Source organism: Phocoena sinus, chromosome 8, assembly GCF_008692025.1.
Source record: "Phocoena sinus isolate mPhoSin1 chromosome 8, mPhoSin1.pri, whole genome shotgun sequence".
NCBI classification, from domain to species: domain Eukaryota; kingdom Metazoa; phylum Chordata; class Mammalia; order Artiodactyla; family Phocoenidae; genus Phocoena; species Phocoena sinus.
In genome coordinates, this window is record NC_045770.1 from 74838421 (window position 1) to 74860276 (window position 21856).

Sequence of the window (21856 nt, forward strand, 5' to 3'; positions counted from 1 at the left end):
GTGTCTTTAAACATTAAAGTCACGTTCAGTAAAATACTAATGCTATTTAGAGGCACACAGGAATAACAGAGACTGAGTCACACAACAACAGGTTCCCATCTCCCATCTCAGACTCTCTCATTTTATGGCAGATACTCATCAAGTGAAGTGGAATGGCAGAAGGAATCACCCACAGTCTAAAATATTTCTCCCAGTGTTTCCTCCTTTCTCCCTCCCACCCTCCCTCATTTTCTCCCCCTCTTGCTGTCTGCGTACAGAACATTAAATATACAAATGTTACATCACTGTGAGTTGAACTTTTTTTCTTGATACACTGCCATGATTGCATTAGATGTTGTAAATGAGGAACTAGGATTTCTTCAGATGAGATGAATGAAAGTAAAATGCTTTTATTAATTTTCAGATGCACAAACTGACACTTCACTTATCTCTAGACACTTTATGTAGATTCAGAGCTGACATACAACCTTCCAAAATATTTTTATCAAACAGCACCCAAGTAGTCCATAGATATGAGAAAGCGTAACACTGCTACCTGTGACTGAGTTGAATTTGAACAAACCTGGCACATTGTATATTTGTTTGAAAATAGTTACTTAGTTTTATCACATACTATTCCTTCTGATGCCCAGACCTTGATGAGCACCCTAGACAATGTCTCCCAGGTTTTTTCCAGTGGACTATGGTATTATTGCATTCATTTCATGTAAGCTCATTGGGGACATGTTAACAAGGTACTAGGCAAGTGATAGGTTTCTCTTCTGCGGGTAATTAGATTTGACAAGCAGTATTGTAGGCTGCCTCAGGAGACAGATTACTGTCCATGAGGCTGCTTTAATATCATGACAGTGCCTTCATAAGATGTCCCTTTGTACAGCCAGAGGGATTCAGGATGAAGTGGCTGGCACCATGGATATTCAAACCTGACTCATTAGTAGCTTAGAGCATCCTCGTGTATTTCATTTTTAACATACCCTCTGGCAGTTTGGGACAAAAAGGATATAGAACATTCACCTTCAGTTGACCACTTACGTATGTATGTTCTCATCCTTTGACATCCCATGCCAAACTGTAGCTCCGTGAAGAGAAGTATTTTAAGTTGCTGGAGACTTGTCTGTCTTCTAGCTGGTTAAGCCAGCAGACTAATACATATACAGCGGATAGAGCCCTTATCTACATGAGGGCAAATGATATTCTGTCTTGTTTGTTACTGAGGAGCCTCTCCCCTTTCCTTGTCATACTTTAGAGGAATGAATTTTAACTCATATAGGTCCTAAAATATTAAAAAATTAGTCCATGCTCACAAAATATGAAGACAGATTTTAAAACCATTTCTTTTTGGTAAGAGGAGAATTATAAATGGAAGTTAATTCGTTTTCCCCATAAGACATATTAATATTTTCTATCAATTTCTCAAATTGTTAAGTGGAGGAACGTTAAACTATTAAGTGCTGTAAATATTCTTTATGTGGATATAATATTACAGAACCTTCTCTACCTTTTCGAATAGACATGCAATAAATGACTGTACCAAGCAACTATATTGTTATCAAAGGGTTGCTTAATAAATCATTACTATTTAGAATGTGAGTTTGCTGGTTCTTAGAATTTCCTACATTATACTTTTGGGCCAATATGTGCAATTTGGAATCAAAATAAAATAAATGGCATGTTTTAGTGTTATTCTTTTATTATTTAGACTGATATAAATTACCCTCAAATATGGCATTCACACTAATAATACTGATCCTAGACAAGCGTTGAGCTGGGCACTGTTCAAATTGCATGCATTTATTCCTCACGAAACTCTTTGAGGAAGATATCATTCTTCCTCAAAGATATCATATCTTTGAGGAGGAAATCTCTCTACTGAGGTAGAGAGATTTCGAAGCAGTTTTCCCAAGGTCAAATAGTTACAAGTAAAAGAGCCAGGATTAGAACCCAAGCAGTCTGTTGACTTTTAACCCTTATGCTTTGCTGCCTCAAAGGAACAATCTCTGCACACTGAAAATTAATTTGTATTTCTATCAAGTTTATACATACATGTAGCTTAAAGAGCTAAACAGTTCTAGAAGGATTTATAAAAATGATTTATCCCCTGGAAAACTTTTCCCATTTCCTATCCCTAGAGGCAACCACTTTGAATGATTTTAACATTCTTTTTTTGGTGTTTTTGTCCATATCTCTAAATAGCACATGTCTTTGCTACTTCTTTATATTTCCAACTTTGACATTTTTTATTGACTTTCCATCATATAAGGGGGATTTGGCTGTCTTCTGCACACCTCAGCATGCATCTTATCGTTAGACCAATATTCGGCATTTATGTTATCATGACCATGTGCATGCTATTGGTAAATGAATTACTATCAGGTACCCTTGGTTTCCTTTCTTGCACAATTCTTGGTTCCCCTGTCGTTAGTAATCATTTAGTTTATTCGTCTTCTTGCTTAGTTTACTGTGGATTTATCATAATTTATTCCCAAACTCTCACCAGTTATATAAATGCCCTCAAAGACATTAACACTTTCATGTTCTTGAATAAATCTCCTCCAAAGGTCGACTGACTTATAGGCTCACGGCATAGCTCATCTCCTGGGAATTGCTCTTTATCATGATACTGGGGACCCCCTTTGCCTCCCTGGGGTGGTAGCCCCTGTTCCAATATACCAGGCATATTCTTTCCTGGTTTACTGCTCTGGCTTGGCGGAGTACATTCTCCATTAATTATATGAGGAAGGGTACATGGGAGAAAAATTTTGAGACCTTCTCTGAAAAATGTCTTACTTTTATTAAATGCATGAATACTTAAAAAATTGCTTAGGAAACTGTCTGGCATATAGTAAGCAAAAGATACGTGTCTAGTAGATAATTTTACCTTCATCCTTGACTGACAATTTAGAAAGACTATATATTTTAGGTTGTAAATAATTTTCCTTTCTCAGAATTTTGAAGGCATTCCTACATTGTCTTCTAGGCTCCAGTATGGCATTTGAGAAGTCCAATGTCTTTCTGACATTTTAGCCTTTGTTTTTTGTAATTGGCAGTTTTAAATTTCCTGATGATATGGGATAGTTTTCCTTCACTTTGTTGGGCACGCAATGGACCTTTTCAATCTAGATATTCATAATTTTTTTTTGGTTTTGTTTTGTTTTTCACACACACACACACACACACACACTGTATTTTATTTTTTACAAGAGTTAAATAAACTGACACCAAGCATTGTAAATGGATGACCACAACAAAAGCAACAATGATTGCAATTACCAAACACGAAACACACTCATACTATGTCATAATATTGACATTCAGTCCAGTAATCCTCCACTGTAACGGCTCCTTTACTTTGCAGTGAAAATTAATTTGTATATTTTTTGCCTCTGAGTCTTTGTGGGATTTTTTTTTAAATTCAAACAGAAAGTCACAAAAATTATAATCATCCTCATCAGTTCACTCAGTCCCATGTAATTAATTTTTTTTTCATCTTGATCTTTTCTTAGCACTTTTATGAATTCATCAGTTTTCCAATAGAGTTCTGAAAATGCTTATTCATTCAGTTCAGCAGTATAGTCAGTTACCAGAAAACTGTACTTGTCAGAGTCTTTTCCATGAATTCCTTGAAGATGAAACCCTTTTATAGGAACATGTTTGCAAAAGCATCAGAGTACACCCAGAACTGTCTGTAAATGACAAAAGACTTAAAAATGATCACGGTTAAAGATTTGATGCAAGTTCATAATAATGCAATTGACAAGGAAATTTAGTTATTTCTGAGATATACATTTTAAAGTAATAACTAGAATTATGACTTATTATAACAGAACATATAAGATCTTTAGAAATTTCATGTCATGCCTGAAAATTTATATTAACATATTTTCATACAAATAACCCAAAGAAAGTTTAGTATTAGTTGTTTTCTGTTTGTTTTTTTATTCTGCAGGTTCTTAATAGTCATCAATTTTATACACATCAGTGTACACAGGTCAATCCCAATCGCCCAATTCAGCACACCGCCATCCCCACCCCACCGCGATTTTCTCCCCTTGCTGTCCATACATTTGTTCTCTACATCTGTGTCTCAACTTCTGCCATGCAAACCGGTTATTCTACCATTTTTCTAAGTTCCACATACATGCGTTAATATACAATATTTCTTTTTCTCTTACTGACTTACTTCACTCTGTATGACAGTCTCTAGGACAATCCACGTCTCAACGAATGACTCCATTTCGTTCCTTTTTATGGCTGAGTAATATTCCATTGTATATATGTACCACATCTTCTTTATCCATTCATCTGTCGATGGGCATTTAGGTTGCTTCCATGACCTGGCTGTTGTAAATAGTGCTGCAATGAACATTGGGGTGCATGTGTCTTTTTCAATTATGGTTTTCTCTGGGTATATGCCCAGTAGTGGGATTGCTGGATCATATGGTAATTCTATTTTTAGTTTTTTTTTTTTTTTTTTGCGGTATGCGGACCTCTCACTGTTGTGGCCTCTCCCATTGCGGGGCACAGGCTACGGACGTACAGGCTCAGCGGCCATGGCTCATGGGCCCAGCTGCTCCGCGGCATGTGGGATCTTCCCGGACCGGGGCACAAACCAGTGTCCCCTTCATCAGCAGGCGGACTCTCAACCACTGCACCACCAGGGAAGCCCTATTTTTAGCTTTTTAAGGAACCTCCACACTGTTCTCCATAGTGGCTGTATCAATTTACATTCCTAAAAACAGTGCAAGAGGGTTTCCTTTTCTCCACACCCTCTCCAGCATTTGTTGTGATTTTCTGATGATGCCCATTCTAACTGGTGTGAGGTGATAGCTCATTGTAGTTTTGATTTGCATTTCTCTAATAATTACTGATGTTGAGCAGCTTTTCATGTGCTTCTTGGCCATCTGTGTGTCTTCTTTGGAGAAATGTCTATTTAATTGTGCCCATTTTTGGATTGGGTTGTTTCTTTAATATTGAGCTACATATATATTTTGGAGATTAATCCTTTGTCTGTTGATTCATTTGCAAATATTTTCTCCCATTCTGAGGGTTGTCTTTTCATCTTGTTTATGGTTTCCTTTGCTGTGCAAAAGCTTTGAAGTTTCATTAGGTCCCATTTGTTTATTTTTGTTTTTATTTCCATTACTCTAGGAGGTGGATCAAAAAGATCTCACTGTGATTTATGTCATACAGTGTTCTTCCTGTGTTTTCCTCTAAGACTTTTATAGTGTCTGGTCTTACATTTAGGTCTCATATCCATTTTGAGTTTATTTTTGTGTATGGTGTTAGGGAGTGTTCTAAGTTCATTCTTTTACATGTAGCTTTCCAGTTTTCCCAGCACCACTTATTGAAGAGACTGTCGTTTCTCCATTGTATATCTTTGCCTCCTTTGTCATAGATTAGTTGACCATAGTGTGTGGGTTTATCTCTGGGCTTTCTATCTTGTTCCAATGATCTATGTTTCTGTTTTTGTGCCAGTACCATATTGTCTTGATTACTGTAGATTTGTAGTATAGTCTGAAGTCAGGGAGTCTGATTCCTCCAGCTCCGTTTTTTTTTCCTCAAGACTGCTTTGGCTATTTGGGGTCTTTTGTGTCTCCATACAAATTTTAAGATGATTTGTACTAGTTCCGTAAAAAATAATTTGATAGGGATTGCACTGAATCTGTAGACTGCTTTGAGTAGTAAAGTCATTTTCACAATATTGATTTTTCCAATCCAAGAATATGGTATATCTCTCCATCTCTTGGTATGATCTTTAATTTCTTTCATCAGTATTATAGTTTTCTGCATACAGGTCTTTTGTCTCCCTAGGTAGGTTTATTCCTAGGTACTTTATTCTTTTTGTTGCAGTGGCAAGTGGTAGTGTTTCCATAATTTCTTTTTCAGAATTTTCATCATTGGTGTATAGGAATGCAAGAGATTTCTGTGCATTAATTTTGTATCCTGCAACGTTACCAAATTCATTGATTAGCTCTAGTAGTTTTCTGGTGGCATTTTTAAGATTCTCTATGTTTAGTATCATGTCATCAGCAAACAGTGACAGTTTTACTTCTTCGTATCCAATTTGTATTCCTTTTATTTCTTTTTCTTCTCTGATTGCTGTGGCTAGGACTTCGAAAACTATGCTGAATAATAGTGGTGAGGGTGGACATACTTGTCTCGTTCCTGATCTTGGAGGAAATGCTTTCACTTTTTCACCATTGAGAATGACGTTTGCTGTCGGTTTGTCATATCTGGCCTTTATTACACTGAGTTTGGTTCCCTCTGTGCCCACTTTCTGGAGAGTTTTTATCATAAATGGGTGTTGAATTTTGTCAAAAACTTTTTCTGCATCTGTTGAGATGATCATATGGTTTTTATTCTTCAATTTGTTAATATGGTGTATCACATTGATTGATTTGCATATATTGAAGAATCCTTGCATCCCTGGGATAAATCCCACTTCATCATGGTGTATGATCCTTTTAATGTGTTGTTGGATTCTGTTTGCTAGTATTTTGTTGAGGATTTTTGCATCTATATTCATCAGTGATATTGGTCTGTAATTTTCTTTTTCTGTAGTATCTTTGTCTGGTTTTGGTATCAGGGTGATGGTGGCCTCATAGAATGAGTTTGGGAGTGTTCCTTCCTCTGTAGTTTTTTGGGAGAGTTTGAGAAGGATGGGTGTTAGCTCCTCTCTAAATGTCTGATAGAATTCACTTGTAAAACTATCTGGTCCTGGACTTTTGTTTGCTGGAAGATTTTTAATCACAGTTTCAATTTCATTACTTGTGATTAGTCTGTTCATATTTTCTGTTTCTTCCTGGTTCAGTCTTGGAAGGTTATACCTTTCTAAGAACTTGTCCATTTCTTCCAGGTTGTCCATTTTATTGGCACAGAGTTGCTTGTAGTAGTCTCTTAGGATGCTTTGTATTTCTGTGGTGTCTGTTGTAACTTCTTTTTCATTTCTAATTTTATTGATTTGAGTCCTCTCCCTCTTTTTCTTGATGAGTCTGGCTAATGGTTTATCAATTTTGTTTATCTTCTCAAAGATCCATCTTTTAGTTTTATTGATCTTTGCTATTGTTTTCTTTGTTTCTATTTCATTTATTTTGCTCTGATATTTATGATTTCTTTCCTTCTGCCAACTTCGGGTTTTGTTTGTTCTTCTTTCTCTAGTTCCTTTAGGTGTAACGTTAGATTGTTTACTTGAGATTTTTCTTGTTTCTTGAGGTAGGCTTGTATAGCTATAAACTTCCCTCTTAGAACTGCTTTTGCTGCATCCCATAGGTTTTGGATTGTCGTGTTTTCATTGTCATTTGTCTCTAGATATTTTTGATTTCCTCTTGGATTTCTTCAGTGATCTCTTGGTTATTTAGTAACATATTGTTTAGCCTCCATGTGTTTGTGTTTTTTACGTATTTTTCCTGGTATTCATTTCTAATCTCATAGCGTTGTGGTCAGAAAAGATGCTTGATATGATTTCAATTTTCTTAAATTTACTGAGGCTTGATTTGTGACCCAGGATGTGATCTATCCTGGAGAATGTTCCATGCGCACTTGAGAAGAAAGTGTAATCTGCTGCTTTTGGATGCAGTGTCCTATAAATATCAATTAAATCTATCTGGTCTATTGTATCATTTAAAGCTTCTGTTTCGTTTATTTTCATTTTGAATGATCTGTCCATTGGTGTAAGTGAGGTGTTAAAGTCCCCCACTATTATTGTGTTACTGTCGATTTCCTCTTTTATAGCTGTTAGCAGTTGCCTTATGTATTGAGGTGCTCCTATGTTGGGTACATATATATTTATAATTGTTATATATTCTTCTTGGATTGATCCCTTGATCATTATGTAGTGCCCTTCCTTGTCTCATGTAGCATTCTTTATTTTAAAGTCTATTTTATCTGATATGAGTATCAGAAATGTTCTCTTAATGGAGTCCCTGTATCCTCCTCATTGCTTCTGTCTACTGATTTGCTTTGGTTTCTGTCTTTTATGTCAGAAGCTTTTCCACATGTTTGAACCTGGCTCTTCACTCACTTAACATATGGATAATAACACATGAATTGAAAGTTCTGTGCAAATGGAGATGTGATGGTTGACAGTGAAATTCAGTATAGGATGGTCTGGTCCATTCTCTTAAGAATCAGTCGATTGTCAGTATCTTTAAATATTTTATTTTTAGTTGTTGGTTTTCTTATAAGCTGCTCTTCAAAACTCCTATCCAGGGAATCTAAGTCCACCTGTCAGCACTCTGTTTGCTGTATAAACTTTCACTTATTTCCCCTCAATTCAGCATGGAACTTGCATTTAGTTGTGCATAGTGTTCCCCAGAGCAGAGCATAAATGTCCGTTCTTCTGCTAGGTTGGTGGCTGGGGGCAGTCATGTAACTGAGCAGAATAAGGAAGATGATCTGGGTGTTTGTTTCTTAAAGAGACTATCCACCCACCTTTACCTGCCACTCTCAGGGGTATCTGTTGTTGCCAGTTCCTGAGGCTTTGGGGTTCTGTGTTGCAAAACAAATGGTTTCTTGGCTTTTCTCTCTGAGTGTTTAGGATTCAGCTTTATCACATCTGAAAAGTCAGTCATCACTCCTTCATCTGCTTTCCAGTTTACAAAATTGTCTTCTCTGTCATTCTCATTGCCCTTGTAGTTTTACAATTTAAAAACAAAAAATAAAAATTGAAATAGAAACGTAATGGGATTTCAGGAAGGAGCAGATGCAAGTACATGCATTTAAGCATCTTTACTTGGAAATTTCTTTGTGGATGTTTTTAGTTTTGCATAATCATCAGTTTATCTGTTAGATGCCTGAACGTCTACCATGGTGATTTGGTTTTTGTGTGAGAGTCTTCCTTCCCTTCTCAGGGATACGAGTGGGTGGGGGAAGGTTGCACATGGAGACATGTAGAAGCACAGGAGAGAAAAAGCAGCATGATGCAGGGGAAAGAGCACAAGCTTAGGGGGAAGAGACTTGAGTTTGAATCTTCTGCTAACTTAATAAGAGTTGCTTATCCTCTTGGCATATCACTATGTTTATTTATAAAATGAAAATAAAACACCTACCTCCTAGTTGCATTTTGCAGATGGAGATAAAGTGCTACCAAACACACAGCCTTGGATATGGTGCCCAGTAGAGGCCGTTGTCCATCTTGAATGAAGGGAGAACATTTGCAGGCCAGGGATGGGGAGACTGGAGGGAATCCTTTGGAGAAGGTTTTTTAGATTAGTGTAGTCACACCTACTTTGTAATGTTGACAGGGGATAAACCAGCTGGCTAAAATAGCTGGCTTCAGAAAGTCCCCTCTAATTTCCAGATTCTGTAGTTATTATAATAACCTGATTGCAAAACTTGGGTCACTGGGTGATGCTGGGTTAACAAGTATGAAGTGTGCTTTATAGGGACTATGATTTCAGGCTAATTGGGAATTTTTAAGAAAACCCACAGTGTATGTTTACCTCAGCTTATGTCAACAGTTGTGGAATGTGTGTGTGTATGTTTAGAACTAAAAACTGAGATAGGTGTAACAGAGAGGACTTTGTTAGTTCATGCATCTAGTCATTATTAACACAAAGGGATTCTCTTGCCAGATCCTGGTTCAAAGGGAAACCTCTGAAATACAGAGCCTTCAAGAACAATATAATGATGGTACTCGTGAATAGTTCTTGGAAGACAACAATCGTCCCAGACCAGCAGAGAGAATTGAATGGCATAGTTAATGCCCTAGGTAATAGCAAAAGTATTTAGTAGAGTTGTTCATGTGGCTGTAAAGTTGAGTTAGAAGGGAAGATAAAAAGCTGTTTCCAATTAACCTGTAATCTTGAGTCTTCACCTGTCTTTCCAGAAAGGCCAAAGTTGCTGCTTAAGCGTCAGTTTTATGACTTGACTCTAAACTTTACTGTTTCATTCAAAAGCCAACCTGCTTCTCACCCCAGAAAAGAATAATGTGACTCCCCACCCCTACCTCAATATCCCTTTGGCAGGGTGGGAGTTTTTCCTTTACTAAATGAAAAGTGTATCTGAAAAGCTCTTCTTAGTGTAAGAATACGTATAGCTCTTCCTCAAACAAGGACTTCTACAGCCAATTCAGTATTGTACAATATGTATCCCCTTTTGGAAAACAAGGAGGACATCTCTGGATTACTTTTTTTTTTTTTTTTTTTGGTGGTAGGCGGGCCTCTCACTGCTGTGGCCTCTCCCGCTGCGGAGCACAGGCTCCGGACGCGCAGGCTCAGTGGCCATGGCTCACGGGCCCAGCCGCTCCGCGGCACGTGGGATCTTCCCAGACCGGGGCACAAACCCGTGTCCCCTGCATTGGCAGGCAGACTCTCAACCACTGCGCCACCAGGGAAGCCCTGGATTACTTTAAATCTGGCTCTCCACAGTCCTCTGTGAGAACTATGCATCTGTCAGCTCTTCAGTGGTTATTGAATAGCGATGGAATGACAGGTGAGAAATTGCATTAATTGTGCAACAGAGAAAATGGAGCAAATTATGTCTCTGTGCATTGATCTTTTTAAGAAATTATTGATAAAACAATGTTCATAATCAGTTGGTTCTATAGGACAACATGAAATGGATATTAAGAGTTTTCTAAAGAGTGTATGTGCAGATAGGTGGGAGTGGGTGTGTATTTTAAAATTCTGCTTTCATTAAGGCAAAGCTTTGATACAAATGGTCTTGTGCCTTGAAAATTTACTGTCTCTTTTTTTAAGTGCATGTTTTCCTTTTTAAAGGGGTATCTTTCAAAACCTTTTATTTTGATTTCAAAAATCCTGAATGTTTCTCTCCTGCCTTCAAGGTCTCATAAATTTCTTAGATTTGCCATTCAGGGTCCTACACCCTCTGACCCCAGTGTACTTTCTCCATTTGTCTACCACTGTTTTCCTACATAAACCTTTCCTTTCAGGTGAATGGCAATGTTTAGTGTACCCTACAGGCCTTTCAATTTTGCCTCCATCTCAGAAATCTTCTCCTTCCCTCTGTACTTATCTGCTGCTAGCCCTTCTTTCAGATGTGTCTGAAACACTTTCCCTCACCATCCCTACCCATATACATGGTCAATCCATCCTGTGCATTTCCACTTCCCAGCTGGGTCACTCAGGAATCATTTACCATCCACTGCCAGTTTGTATTCCACCTATATTCATTCCATTTAACTCTGCCTAGAATGCAAGCTCCTTGAAGGCAACAGGTTTTATATTTGTTACATAGCATTTCTCTCTTCTGACATTAAAAGATCCACTTATGTGTTTGTTTCTTGCTTGTTTATATATTTATCTATCTCTGTATCCATTTATCTGTCCATCTATCATTCATGTATTTTTTTGCTGTCTACTCCCACTAGAATATAAGTTCCAAAAGAAGTTATGAAAATTACAAAGGTTACAGAGGTTATATGTGGCAGACAGTTTGGCTTTTGAGCCAGTGCTCACAATCACTAACCTATACAGCCTCATGGTTGTGGTCAGTGACCCCATCATTCTTCTAATTTTACTTAACCTCTCAAAGCATGTTGATACTGCTGACAATTCATTCCTTGGGTGTTACACTTCTCTTGGCTTCTATGACATCCTTTTCTCTCTGTTCTCCTCCTGCCTCCCAGATCACTTCATCTCTATTCCTCTCATGGTTCGAAGACCGATGGTCCCCAGTTTTGTCTTCATAATTTTTCTGTGCTTTGTCTACAGTCATCTTTCTAGCCTAGTACTTCTTTTTTTTTTTTTTTTTTTGTGGTACACGGGCCTCTCACTGTTGTGGCCTCTCCCATTGTGGAGCACAGGCTCTGGATGCGCAGGCTCAGTGGCCATGGCTCACGGGCCCAGCTGCTCTGCGGCACGTGGGATCTTCCCAGACTGGGGCACGAACCTGTGTCCCCTGCATCGGCAGGCAGACTCTCAACCACTGCGCCACCAGGGAAGCCCTCGCCTAGTACTTCTTGACCTTAGTGACATATGACACATTACGGTGTCACAATCAGTTATGACATATGTCAACACCACTCACTTATTCATAAGTGTTGAGTTACAAGCTCCTGTGAATGATTTACATTTTTAATAATTAGACTCACCTCAGAGTTACCATTATAAGGATGTCATATTCACTCATTTGCATTTCAATGGTGTGGGCTTGTTGGTGTGGGGAAAAGTGGAATCAATTAGCTGGAAGTGAATTGCTCATAATTCATAGCCTATTTTATGTTTGCTGAAAATACCCAGGAACTGTGGTTATTGATGTGGCATTGATAGAGCAATTTTGAAATACTATAATTGTAAACTGTGGATTTATACTTGTATTTGTTTCCTTGATTTTACCCATGGATACTTTTTGAAAAAGGAAGAGAGATGAAGAAAGCATGCATCTTTATCTGCATAGCACAGAAATGAGAAGGAGGCTCTAGTTACAGTTTCCCAGTCACAGGTAGTGTGATTATCCAAAGGACATGTGCAGTAATACCATTTATATTAACACCATGAATAAACATAAATATTATCTGCTATATTTTTTAACCATAAAATATGAATTATTTTTCTTTGTTAGTACATGCTTACTTTTAAAATATTAACTGTAGAGGTCTGAATTTGATCTTTAAAATACAATTTTATGTAACTTTTATATTAGATTATCCATATATATATTTTTCCCTCAAAAAGAAGTCATGTTTGAGATCAGTAACTAGATGACTTTACATGTTTGAGATGAGTAAATAGATGGCTTTACTAATCATTTGCAGGTAAAATGCTCTTGTAAATATGTCCTATATAAACAGTTTGGGAATTCCGTGGTTTATTTGGCCAGCTACTTTTGTTCATACATGTGTGTGTGTGTTTGGTTTTCATTACAATCTGAGTATACTCCTCGGAACATGTCTCATATGAATGCCATTCATCATCTGTCGTGGCAGAAGCAACGTTGAAAACCTCTGCTTGAGGCTATTTCATATACTTTTGTGTGGTTAACTTTCTCCCATAAGTTGATGACTCCTGAATTTCTGTCATCACCCACAATCCTTTCTCTGGAGCTGCAGACTTATTTATTAAGCCACCCACCAGGCATCTTTATGTGGATGTCTTACAGCTCCCCAAACACATCATGTCTGAAACTGAACTCGTTTTCTATCCTATTTCCCCAACCCAACTGCTCTTTTTTCAGTGTTGTACATCATTTTCATCGATTATATTATCAGTCACCCAGTTCATTAAGAACATTAAGAATAATATTCCATGTCTCCCAGGTCAATAACCTAGTCCTGTTTATCTCCTAAATATCTCTGAAAGTATTTCTCTCCTTCCTCACTGCCTTCATCTTAGTACAACTGCTCATCATTTCCTGTTGGAACCATTTCATAGCCCAGTGGTTCTCAAATTTCAGCATGCATCGGAAGCATTAAAACACAGATTGTTGGGTTCCCAACTGCAGACTTCCAGGTTCAGTATGTCTAGGGATAGTTACAAGAGATTACGTTTCTTAGCAGTTCAGGGTGGTCCTGATTCTGCTGGTTTGGGGATCGCTTTTTGAGAACCACAGTGATTGCCTGTTAATTGGCCTCCTTGCCACCAGAATAGTCACCTTATTATTTATTCTGCAAATTGCTTCCCAGAGGATCATTTTTTAAATGCAACTTGTATTATATCTCTCCCTTACTTAAATCCATTTACTGTCTCAGCGTCACACTTAAAATAGACTTAGTTTAATTCTTACCACTCAAATATGTGAAACCATGGCACTCTTGTTCTTATATCTGCACGTTGGAATATACATATCATAATTTTGTCCCATTGAGGCTAAGAACTTTTTCTAATATCTGGGGATGTTTATAGGTCAATCTGGCTATTAAAATCTCAATCAGTATCCAGTTTATACTCCCAGTCTCAGGGCTTCCTTCCTTCTTTATCCATACCTTTAAAAGATTTATGTCCTTTCCAGGGTTAGGAAGAAGATTGGGGTGTATGTAAGGGTGGCCCATTGGTTGAAACAAAATTGTGTAGTTGGGTCTGTTTATTTTTCTGCCAGCATTCTCTCCTGGTATTATCATCTGCTCTAGCCTCAGGCACTGGTGGTGGACAGCTGTTATCCATATTACATGCCCTATTAGACGACAAGCAGGTACCCAGCTGGCTCCTACTTTGTAGCCATTTTATATCAATTTTTAGAAAGGAGCAGTACTGCTTCTTTCCTTTATTCCCAGTAGCCTCTAAGTACACCACATGCTGGCCCCGACTTGCCCGGACCTTGTGAGGATGTAAATACAGGCCCTTGCTACTCAAAGTGTGATAAGAGGCCAGTAGAATCTGTATGACTAGGGAGCAGCTTGAAAATGAAGACTCTGCTCCCCTCCCTTCACTAGAACTACTGAATTAGTGCCTGCACTTCAATGAGATCCTAGGGCGATCACGTATGAGAAACTGGCCTAGGCCTCTCGGACCCCTAGAAATATTCACCTCACCTGTTGCCATTCTCTGTTCCTTCACAATATATGAATTTGTAGAACCTGTGTTAGCCAGTTTCTTCATCTGTAAAATGGGAAGTATAATGCCTACCTTGGCGGATTATGGTGATGTATATAAAATATTCAGCACAGTACCTTAAATGTGGCAAGTGTTACATAGTGGTAGCCACTATTAAGTCTGCATCTTCATCTTCTTGAATTTTGACAGCCTTTGGAAGTCTTCGTAAATAAGTCACTGACCTCCCCAAACAACCGCTAACCTACATCAGGGGCGGTGGTGCCCGAAAGTTAAGTGAGAATGGGATTGTGGCTGGCTTAAAATTAAAGATATGCTTAATTTTCAGTTAAAGTGCATAACTGGTATAGCTTTGGGAATCTAAGAGTTTGCCTGCCTTCCAGGGTTGAGTGGTTGATTTCTAGAAATATCAGACGTTAATGCTTGTAGCTCTGATCTGGGAGAATATATTAAAAGACACTCCATATCGTAGTGAGAAGGGAAACATGAATCAAAAACATAGTGAGATACTACCACCAAAACCTATTTGAATGGCTAAAATAGAAGTACAGTAATACCAAGTATTGATGAAGATGTGAAGCTGTAATTCTCTTACATTGGTAGGGATATAAATGGTATAACCATTTTGGGGAAGTGTTTAGCAGTTTCTTAAAAAGTTAACAATAAAAGGAACAAACTCCAGCAGGCAGAAAATCAGTAAAGACATAGTTGAACTCAACAATGTCATCGTAAACTGGGTATAGTTGACATTTGTAGATTCCTTTACCCAACAACAGCATAATACACAGTCTTCTCAAGTTCACATAGAATATTCACCAAGACCACATTCTGGGCCATAGAACACACCTTAACAAATCCAAAAAAATTGAGATCATACAATGTCTGCACTCAGACCACAACGGAATTAAATTAGAAACCAGTAATAGAAAGATAGCTGAAAAAATCCCCAATTAAATGTGGAGATTAAACAACACATTTCTAAATAACATATGGGTCAAAGAAGAAATCGCAAAAGAAATTTTTAAAATATTTTGAACAAAATGAAAATGAAAACACAACAAAATTCATGGGATGTGGTGAAGACACATAGTAATAAATGCATATAGTGGAAAGGAAGAAAGATTTAAAATCAATAATCTAAGCTTTCACCTTTGGAAACTAGAAAAAGAAGAGCAAATTAAATCCAGAGTAAGCAGAGAAAAAGAAATATTAAGAATTTGAGCAGAAATCAATGAAATTGAAAAGAAAAAAAATCAATAGAGAAAAATCAATGAAACCAAAAGCTGATTCTTTGAAAACTTCAATAAAATTGATAAGCCTCTAGTCAAGCTAACAAAAAAAAAAAAAGAAAAAAAGGACATAAATTACTACTGTCTGCAAAGAGGGACATCACTATAGATCCTATGGGCATTAAAAAGATAATAAAAGAATACTAAGAACAACTTTTCACTAACAAATTTGATAACCTAGGTGAAATGGACTAATTCCTTGACAAAACACACAAGAAGAAACAGACAATCTGAAGAGGCCTATATATATTTTTAAAACTGACTCAACAATTAATAACCTTCCAAAATGGAAATCCCCAGTCCCAGTTGTGTTCACTGGTGAATTCTACCACACTCTTGAGGAAGAAATTATACCAGTTCCCTATAATATATTTCAGAAGACACAAGCAAGAGGAATACTTTATAACTTAGTCTATGAAACCAACATTACCCTGGTAACAAAAGCAGACAAAGGCATTACAGGAAAAGAAAACTACACACCAGTATCTCTCATGAACATAGGTACAAAACTTCTTAACAAAATATTAGCAAATTGAATCCAACAATGTATAAAAAGACTTATACACCATAATCAAGTGATATTTATCCCAGTTATGCAGGGCTGTTTCAACATTCAAAAATCAATTAATGTAATCCATCACTTCAACAGGCTAAAAAAGAAAAATCACATGATCCTATCAATAGATGCAAAAAAACATTTGACAAAATTCAACACCCATTCATTATACAAAGCTCTCGGTAAACTAGAAGTAGAGGAAAAACTGCATCAACTTGATAAAGAATACCTACAAATAATCTACAGCTAACATCATACTTCATGATGAGAAACACAAAGCTCTTCCAGTAATATCAGGTACAAGGCAAGGATGTCCCCTTTTACCACTCCTTTGCAGTATTACCCTGGAATTTCCAGCGAATACTATAGGACAAGAAAAGGAAATAAAAAGTATACAGATGGAAAAGGAAGAAATAAAACTGTCTTCATTTTCAGATGACAATATCATCAATGTAGAAACCCTGAAAGAATCAACAGAAACACCTCCTGGAACTAATAAGTGATTACAGCAGGATTGCAGGTTACTAGGTTAATATACAAAAGTCAATTGCTTTCTTACACACCAGTTTTCAATTAAAAACACAGTATCATTTACATTAACATTTCCAAAATGAAATACTTAGGTATAAACGTTAACAACATGTATATAAGATCTATATGAGGAAAACTATGAAACTCTGATGAATGAAATTAAAGAAGTACTAAATAAATTGAGAGACATTCCATATTGATGGATGGGAAAACTAATATTATTAAGTTTCCAAGATATCAACTCTTTCCAAGATTCAATGCAAACGTAATCAAAATACCAGAAAGTTATTTTGTAGATATTGATAAACTGATTCCAAAGCTTGTATGTAGAAGCCAAAGACCCAGAATAGCCAACACAACATTGAAGGAGAAGAACAAAGCTGGAGGACTGACAGTTTTTGACTTCAAGACTTACTGTGAAGCTACACTAATCAAGACACTGTGGTGTTGGCAAAAGAACAGATGAATAAACCAATGGAAGATAATAGCCCAGAAACAGACCCATGTAAGTAGTTAATTGATCTTTGGCAAAGGAGCAAATGCAGCACAATGGAATAAAGAGAGTCTTCTCAACAAATGGTGTTGGAAAAACTGGACATCAACATATACAAAAAATTAATCTAGGCACAGGCCTCAAACACTTCACCAAATTTAACTTAAAATGGACCATAGACTTCTATGTACGATGAAACACTACAAAACTTCTAGGAGAAAATCTGTTATAGATGACCTTGGGTATGGTGATGACTTTTTAGATACAACACCAAAGACTGGATCGATGAAAGAAATAATAAACTAGACGTCACTAAAATTAAAATCTTCTGCTCTGCAAAAAGACTTTGTCAAGAGAATGAGAAGACAAGCCACAGATTGGGAGAAATTATTTTTAAAAGGCACATCTGATAAAGAACTGTTATCTAAAGTACAAAGAGCCCTTAAAACTCAACAGTAAGAAAACAAATAACTTGATTTTAAAAATTGGCAAAAACCTTAACAGATATCTCATCAAAGAAGATATACAGATGGCAAATAAGCATATGAAAAGATGTTACACATCATATGTCATCAGAGAAATGAAAATTAAAACAACGAGATACCACTACAAACCTATTAGAATGGCCAAAATCTGGAACACTGACAGCACCAATGCTGGCAAGGATATGGAACAGCAGGAATTCTCATTCATTGCTGGTGGGAATGCAAAATGGTACAGCCACTTTGGAAGACAGTTTAGCAGTTTCTGACAAAACTGAGCATACTTTTACCATAAGATTCAGCAACTCTGCTCCTTGCTATTCACCCTCATGAGCTGAAAACATAATGTCCACACAAAATTTGCACGTGGATGTTTATAGTAGCTTTGTTCATCATTCACAAAACTTGGGAACAACCAAGACGTGCTTCAGTAGGTGAATAGATAAACTGTGGTACATCTAGACAATGGAATTTTATTCAGTGCAAAAAAGAAATGCATTACAGAGCCATGAAAAAACATGGAGGAAATTCTAATGCATATTACTAAGTCAAAGAAGCCAATCTGAAAAGGTTACAGAGTATATGATCCCAATTATACAACATTCCAGGAAATGCACAACTCTGGAGACTCTAAGGAGATAGGTGGTTTACCAGTGGTTGCAGAGAGGGAGGCATGAAGAGACAAAGCAGAGAGGATTTTTAGGGCTATGAAACTACTGTATATGAATCTACTAGATGATATATGTCATACATTTCTCTAAACTCAGAATTTGCAACATGAAGAGTGAACCCTAATTTAAACAATGGATTTTAGGTGATAATGAGGTGTCACTGTAGTGTCATCAGTTGTAACAAATGTACCACTCTGTGTAGGATCTTGATAGCTGGGGAGACTGTGCCTTTGTAGAGGCAAGGAAATCTTTTTTTGGGGCATTACTTTCAAGTTTAATTGTTAAATGACTGAGAAAAATTGGTAGAAGTTGATGGACTATAAAACAAATGTAATAAAGATAAATAATATCAATAGAAAGTTCTCTGTAATCAAGAACTAAATTGTTACCAAAACAAATTTCAGATCCCATCAATAGCTTTAATTAATTAAAACAACTGTAATTGAAGTTATAAATAGGCCCTTGGATTGTTTCCTAATATAATTAATGGAGAATAATAAATTGTTTGAACTTATTAGAAAAAGATTTAAATTTCTGACAGACCTGACATGAGTGCTAATCCCAGTGAAGGAAACATATTACTTGGGAGAAGGTATTAACAATGGTGTGCTGGTACTTGCTTAATAGCTCGCTTTCTGGGAAAAAAAATAAACAGAAGGGCCGATTTGTAGTTTTGAGGCAAGGAAATCTTTGTATGGGAAATCTCTATACCTGCCATTCAATTTTTCTGTGAACCTAAAAGTTATAAAATATGAAGTCTATTTTTAAGTATGTCATATGGGTACATTGAATGTGCTTAATGAATTGTCCAATTCCAAAGTGTATTTTCTACTCTAACACATCTCCTTGTGACTAGTACTCTGTCTCTCACTGCAGTAGAATATCTGTCCCAAATAGAGTACAAGGAAGGAGAGACAACTGTGACCGAGGCAAGAATTTTGGATCTAGAACTCCACCAAAAGAAGCCAGCTCAAGCCAAGAGGAAAAGCACATATTTTTACATAAATTAAATCTCTACTTATGGATCATGGCACTGAAGATGCTGACAGCTGCCAGGTGCTCTGTGAAGGCCATGTTCCCACCAACTATTCTAGGCCACTCTTGGGAGATTTTCCTTGGCCATGAGACCTCACTGAGGAGCTTCTCTTTTAAACACAACATTCCTCCAGCAGCTAAGTATGGTGGGTGGCATACTGTGACTATGATTCCTGGGGATGGCATTGGACCTGAACTTATGCTGTGCAACAAGAATGTGTTCAGACGTGTGTGTGCCCGTGGACTTTGAGGAAGTGCAGATTACCTCCACTTCTAGTGAAGAGGAAGAAGTTCACAGTGCCATCATGGCAGTCCATCAAAACCACGTGGCCTTGAAGGGTAACTTTGAAACTGACTACAACCTACCACCATCTCACAAATCACAAAACAGTGTGTTTCGCAGTACTCTAGATCTCTATGTCAGCGTCATTCGTTTTAAGAGTCTACTAGGTGTGGAAACTAGGCACAAGACATAGACATCTTAGTTGTTCGGGAAAGCACAGAGGGTGAATACAGCAACCTGGAGCATGAGAGTGTGAAAAGAGTGATAGCCTTAAAGATCATTCCTAAGGCCAGGCTTTTGCATGTTGCTGAATATGCTTTCCAGCTGGCCCAGCAGATAGGGTGTGAAAAAGTGACGGCTGTGTACAAGGCCAACATCATGAAACTGGGAGATGGCCTCTTCCTCCAGTGCTGTAGGGAGGTGGCATCCTGCTATCCTCAGCTCATTTTTGAGGGCATGATTGTGGATAACACCACCATGCAGCTGGTATCCTGGCCCCAGCAGTTTGATGTCATGGTGATGCCCAGTCTTTATGGCAACATTGTCAATAACGTCTGCACAGAGTTGGTTGGGGGAGCAGGCCTTGTGCCTAGTTCCAACAATGGCCACATATATGCGGTGTTTGAAATGGCCTCAAGGCAATCAGGCAAGACTATAACCAATAAAAATGTGGCCAACCCTACTGCCATGCTGCTGGCAAGTTGTATCATTCTGGATTACCTCAAGTTCCATTCCTCTGCCACCTCCATTCGTATTGCAGTCTTGGCATCCATGGAGGACAAAGACATCCAAACTCCAGACATTGGAGGCCAGGGTACCACATCGGATGTCATTCAGAATATCATAGATGACATCAGTGTTGCCAATTAAACAGTCAGTGCATTAGAGGCTGAGCTAGCCTTCAAATTCCTTCCTGTCCCACACTTTACATTACTCTGCCCAGCCAGCTTGGCTAATGTGGACTCTAGAATAAACTAGCTCCTGTTCCAACTCAGAAGAGGTAGGGGGAGGGAATCAAGTCTGATTTTTTTCTATTAAATTTGAATGCCATAAACATTGATGGTTTAAATTAGCCATACCTATTTTGTCGTCTATGTATTGAGGAATTCTTCTCTATTTTAATCCACAATTCACACTTTTCTATGAGATGATAGAGTGAATAAATCAAAGTTGTTCGTAGAGTCCTGGGCCTTTTCCAGAACCTGGCACACTGATTTTCTCTTATCTGGGTCATTAAAATTGTGCAAACCAGCCTGCAAAGGAGGCTGGCTTCTCTCTAGAGGTTGTTAATGAGTTAATTGGTTCAAGAAAATTTGCCTACAAAATATACATTGTCATTTTAATAATAAATAAGGTACCATAAAGCTGAGCTAGTTCAGAATGCTTCCACTCCCTCCTAGATATCCTGTCTTTTCCCCTGGTCTTGTTTAGGTGAGGAAGGAATTTTTGCCGGTGTAATTTTTCACACATGGGATTCTCTGAGTACCGCAGCACTCCTGCAGAGGGGGTTCTTGCATTCCTTCCTTGAGCCTCTAAGCTCAAGAGTCTAGACATTATATACCCAGTTAACAGGCACTGGACCCATGACTCTTTGCTATACAAATAAAACCATGGACTGTAAACTCCATGCTCACTGCTTTATAATCTTCCATGGTTTACTTTCTTTTAATCTCTCTTTCAAAGAGAGAATGTACATAAGAAAATGAAAAACACTGAGCTCGTTTGAATGTTTACTGTCATTTTATTATAATATATTTTATTTACAGTAATTCTAAGGTCATAGGTGGGAGAAATGCAAACAAAAATGATAATTTTATTAGTGCTGGGAAATATTTATTACTCAAGTAGGAAATAAAAGCAATGACTATAAAAATTTACAGTAGTTTTATCGGCAGGAATAGCTTGCAGATAGAAGGGAGATTGAAAAAAATAGTAAATCCTTAATAATTTTGGAAACCTCTGCGTCTCAGCTATAACCCTTGGATCCTACCATGGTTCTTGGGCCATAAGTTAAAGACATTGGACTGAGACCTGAAAAAGTCCTTATGGTTTCCAAAAGACTCTGTCTT

The 21856-nt window shown here is 37.5% G+C and overlaps 2 protein-coding genes across 2 annotated transcripts in view; both read left to right on the top strand.

Moving 5' to 3' along the window:
- The window catches only part of NELL1 (neural EGFL like 1), an 891542-nt gene that overhangs the window by 575613 nt on the left and 294073 nt on the right, over window positions 1–21856 (top strand).
- On the top strand, window positions 19497–20657 carry LOC116757648 (isocitrate dehydrogenase [NAD] subunit gamma, mitochondrial-like). Its single transcript, XM_032639614.1, is given in 3 exon segments — window positions 19497–19729; window positions 19731–19969; window positions 19972–20657. Coding segments are annotated over 3 exon segments (1158 nt in total).